The sequence below is a fragment of the Pavona decussata genome, unplaced genomic scaffold, assembly GCF_977016875.1.
Source record: "Pavona decussata unplaced genomic scaffold, jaPavDecu1.1 SCAFFOLD_401, whole genome shotgun sequence".
In the NCBI taxonomy this organism is placed as follows: domain Eukaryota; kingdom Metazoa; phylum Cnidaria; class Anthozoa; order Scleractinia; family Agariciidae; genus Pavona; species Pavona decussata.
The window spans coordinates 240,761-244,839 of NW_028145770.1; the positions used below are offsets into that span (position 1 = coordinate 240,761).

A 4,079-nucleotide genomic window follows, 5' to 3' on the forward strand; every position below is an offset into this window, starting at 1 on the left:
TTCAGTTTCTCTTTCTTTTCAACGCAACAATCCAGCACGAATGGTACAAAACTCTTGAGCACCAGAATTATTTACTATTCATTGCCGTTTTGGTTCGTTTGGTCCAGAGAATACGCCTTAATTAACGAATTAACGTAGTATTTAGGGCGTGCGCAAATATATTCCAATAATTAAGAGTTTGAATGTTTTCATGACCATGAAATACAAGATTACAATAATGGAAATGCAGTGTTTCAATAGAGCTTATTCCAAACTGGCTACCATTTTAATATTATTTTGTTCTTATTCAAGTTAGCATTTCTTACCTCGTTCTAAAGTCAAAAAATCAAAACACTCTTATTCATGCCCAGTTCAACTAAGATCTGGGAATAATATTGCTCTTCGGTCTATGCCAAGATGGAACAGCTTGGCTTAGGGTAGCACTATTCCATTAACCACGCGATTTTGTTATTGTTGTTATTATTATTATTATTATTATTATTATTATTATTATTATTATTATTATTATTATTATTATTATCGTTATCGTTATCGTTATCGTTATCGTTATCGTTATCGTTATCGTTATCGTTATCGTTATAGTTATCGTTATCATTATCATTATCATTATCATTATCATTATCATTATAACGAACTATCGGAAGGATACACAGTTTAACTTATAAAGTCGATACTGAAAATCTCATTTAGTTTAGTTTCAAGAAAAAATTAGTCTAGTTTTACAATGAGTTTAGTATAATTTATAATTTACTTATTAAAAGTAGTTGATTTTGTAAATATTATGTATTTACGTTTGTATATGTAATTTATTTACGTAATTTATGACTGACTGCTGTCCCCCTTTCTCTCCGCCCGCCTCGACTAGCACCTGCTATTTGCGGGCGGAAATGTTTATTGTTTATTAAGGATTATGAAATAAATGTGAATGTGAAATGTGAAATGAATATCATTATCATTATCATTATCATTATCATTATTAATATTATTATTATTATTATTAATATTATTATTATTATTGTTATTATTATTATTATTATTATTATTATTATTATTATTATTATTATTATTATTATTCAGGCAAGTAAAAACTAACGATATAAGGTTCCGACGTTTCGGCGACGTCATGACGCTATTCTCAAGGAATGAATAATATAAGCGAGTTCAACAGAGTAAGATCTTAGATTAACATAATTGAGTAATTGAAATAAATACTTTGGCGCGGATCGAATCTGTTTGTGCATTCAAGCGTGGTCTTAATTGTTTGATGTACAGCATTTCGTGAATTAAACAATCAAATTTGTTCCTGCATTTTTTCAGTACTTTGAAACAGCTAAGGAGGTCTCCAGGGACTGCGCTCGCGTGATCGTTATCATAATGTTTCTGCACAGAGGATGAAGTGCTGTTGTGGCCAACAACGCGCGCGTGCAGATGACCACGAGTATAACCAACATAGCTACCTGTATCGCACAGGTTACATTGAAAACGATAAACTACACATTGTTGGTTAACTAGCTGTGGTTTGGGCTCCAATTCTTGGAGGTCTTGGCCAATTTTCCGACTGACAAATACGGGTTGGATTGTGGTTTGGAGCTTAAGACTAAGGTCTTTCAACTGAGTCTTAACAATGTCAGCGAAAACTAGATCCTTAAAAGGAATGATCACTCGGGTCACGTCATTTTCCATAACTGGCGAGGCCTGCGGTTTCTGCTGGTCAGCAACTCTCGAGTTGATAAAGGTGTTAATGGTGGAGTTGATGAGGTGTAGAGGGTACTTTAGGCGCGAAAACACAGACTTCAAGCGCTCACACTCGTCCGAAAAATAACTCCATGACGAGGACAACCGGTGAGCACGATCCAGCATAGTTGTTAATAAGCTTCGTTTGTACCGGTTGTCTACGTGACTCTGGTAATGAAGAAGTAAGCCGGTATTAGTAGGTTTCACGTAAACCCTGGTCTCAATTTGGGGCGCTCGATTTAAGAGCTGGGTTTCGAGAAATGTTCCGTTAGTTTTTACTTGCCTGTGTATTTCTAAAGCACTATTATTAATTATTATTATTATTAATATTATTATTATTATTATTATTATTATTATTATTATTATTGTTATTATTATTATTATTATTATTATTATTGTTGTTGTTATTATTATTTCAGAATAAAAAGTAGCGATATTAAAACATGACGTTTCGGCGACGACATGTCACCATTATCAAATGTAAATTATAATAAGATCGGTAACGTTATATAAAGAAAGGAAGCTACTTTTTATTCTGAAATGTTTTTCCAAATCCTTAATTATTATTATTATTATTATACGCAGTAAAACTATCTGTATGCACAGTTATTATTATTATTATTATTATTATTATTATTATTATTATTATTATTATTATTGTTATTATTATTATTATTATTATTATTATTATTATTATTATTATTATTATTATTATTATCTTAACAGGGTGGGTGAACGGTTCCTTGGTCACTGCTCTGCTGACTGAAACTAAGCAAGAAAGGAGTGTGCTGCACCAACTTGGTATTTATAGCGGCCTGCTATACCCTCGTGCCTGCGTGCTGAGGCATCAATAATATCTTATTTTCGCGAGTTTACTTTCGCATATCATAAAGAGTGTTATGAATAATATTAAAATGGAAGCCATTTTGGCATAAGGTTTATGGGTTTTGTTTAACCAGGCTTCTAGCTTGCTAAAGTACAAATGATGCTGCATAGAGTGGCTTCTAAGTTAACTCTGTCAAAGTAACTCCTGACTGCTCAGAGTGATCAATATTCACGACAGCTTGTGCTTATTTCATGTTGCTGAATTTAGTTCTATCTCGTTGCGCGTGAATTCACCAAAAAAGTAGGAATTATCTCTTGTGAAGGCCTTAAGCACTTCATATAGTCTTATTTCTTAGTGAACTTTCAGTGTTTATGATGCGCCATCTACTGATGAGTAAACCGTTTTCAAGCGAAGCTTATGAATCTGACATGGAATTGTGTTATTTTAGCAGGCACCGGAGAGCGTAAATTTCCACAAATACCAAAAAGTACTATCTGTTTCGAAGAGATGCACAGAGACGATTTTGTTCTCTCTCTCTCTCTCTCTCTCTCTCTCTCTCTCTCTCTCTCTCTCTCTCTCTCTCTCTCTCTCTCTCTCTCTCTCTCTCTCTCGTGAACACGTGTTTTCAAACGCTCTTACATATTTGATTGAAATTCGTTTTATTTAGCCACTGTTATATAATGGCTTGTAAAGATTTCTTATCGTATTCCGAGGAAGATAACAAAATCAGATGGTCAGGCACTGAAACTGAATTGAAAATTTTTATCAAGACGTTCATCAGCGTTGTCGACGGTTGGAACGACGGCAAGTGGGAAGACGATCCAAAGCACAACATGCTGTCTTACAAAACATCTAAAATTGTTCTGAAATGGTATAGTACGACAAAAACAATTTTAGTGCAAGGCAAAGAACATGCCGAACTAAAATTGCTGCTTTGTAATCTAGCAAAGGAAGACAGCGACGCTATTCCTGAAGACATTCGGAAAGAAGGTGACGAACAAGATGGCGACGCATACTCCGAAGGACGGGACGGAGAAGAAAACGTCATGATACACAGTAATGAAGAAGACAATGGCAGTGTTACCAGTGAAAATGTCCAGCTTAGCGATTCTTTTCAACCAGAGAATGAATTAACGTGCAAGTGCAAATGCAAATGCTCAGAAACAACACGAAGAATTGACATTTTGGATAAACAACTCGAAGAACTGAAAGGTCTCCTACAAAACTCGTCGCTCCTCTCTGATCCAAATTCAGTTGCAGCTCTTCTCAGTGAAAACGAGCGTTTAAAATCCGAAATTTTACAACTGCGAAACGAGAATGCCAGCTTACTAACAGTCATCAAGTTAATTAATAAGCCAGACTGTCACCCAGCGAGGGAACCGCATAATTCTGAAGGCCAAAATGAAGTTACCAACCCAAACAGCACAACTGGTACAATAAAAGACCAGTCGACGACCGGTAACAACAAACCGGGAAGTTCTAGGAACAAAGCAAATACGAAAAAAACGAAGATGACACC

At 35.0% G+C, this 4,079-nt stretch overlaps 1 protein-coding gene across 1 annotated transcript; it reads right to left on the reverse strand.

Annotated features, from left to right (window-relative positions):
* Positions 1-1,087: 1,087 nt before the first annotated feature.
* On the reverse strand, positions 1,088-1,984 carry LOC146451103 (uncharacterized). Its single transcript, XM_085099585.1, has one exon. The coding sequence runs from the start codon at positions 1,858-1,860 to the stop codon at positions 1,183-1,185; it is 678 nt and encodes a 225-aa protein (XP_084955711.1). The 5' UTR covers positions 1,861-1,984; the 3' UTR covers positions 1,088-1,182.
* Positions 1,985-4,079: the final 2,095 nt, after the last annotated feature.

Excerpts from the sequence above, each read along its gene's own strand:
- LOC146451103 (XM_085099585.1), bottom strand. The coding sequence starts at position 1,860 with ATGCTGGATCGTGCTCACCGGTTGTCCTCGTCATGGAGTTATTTTTCG.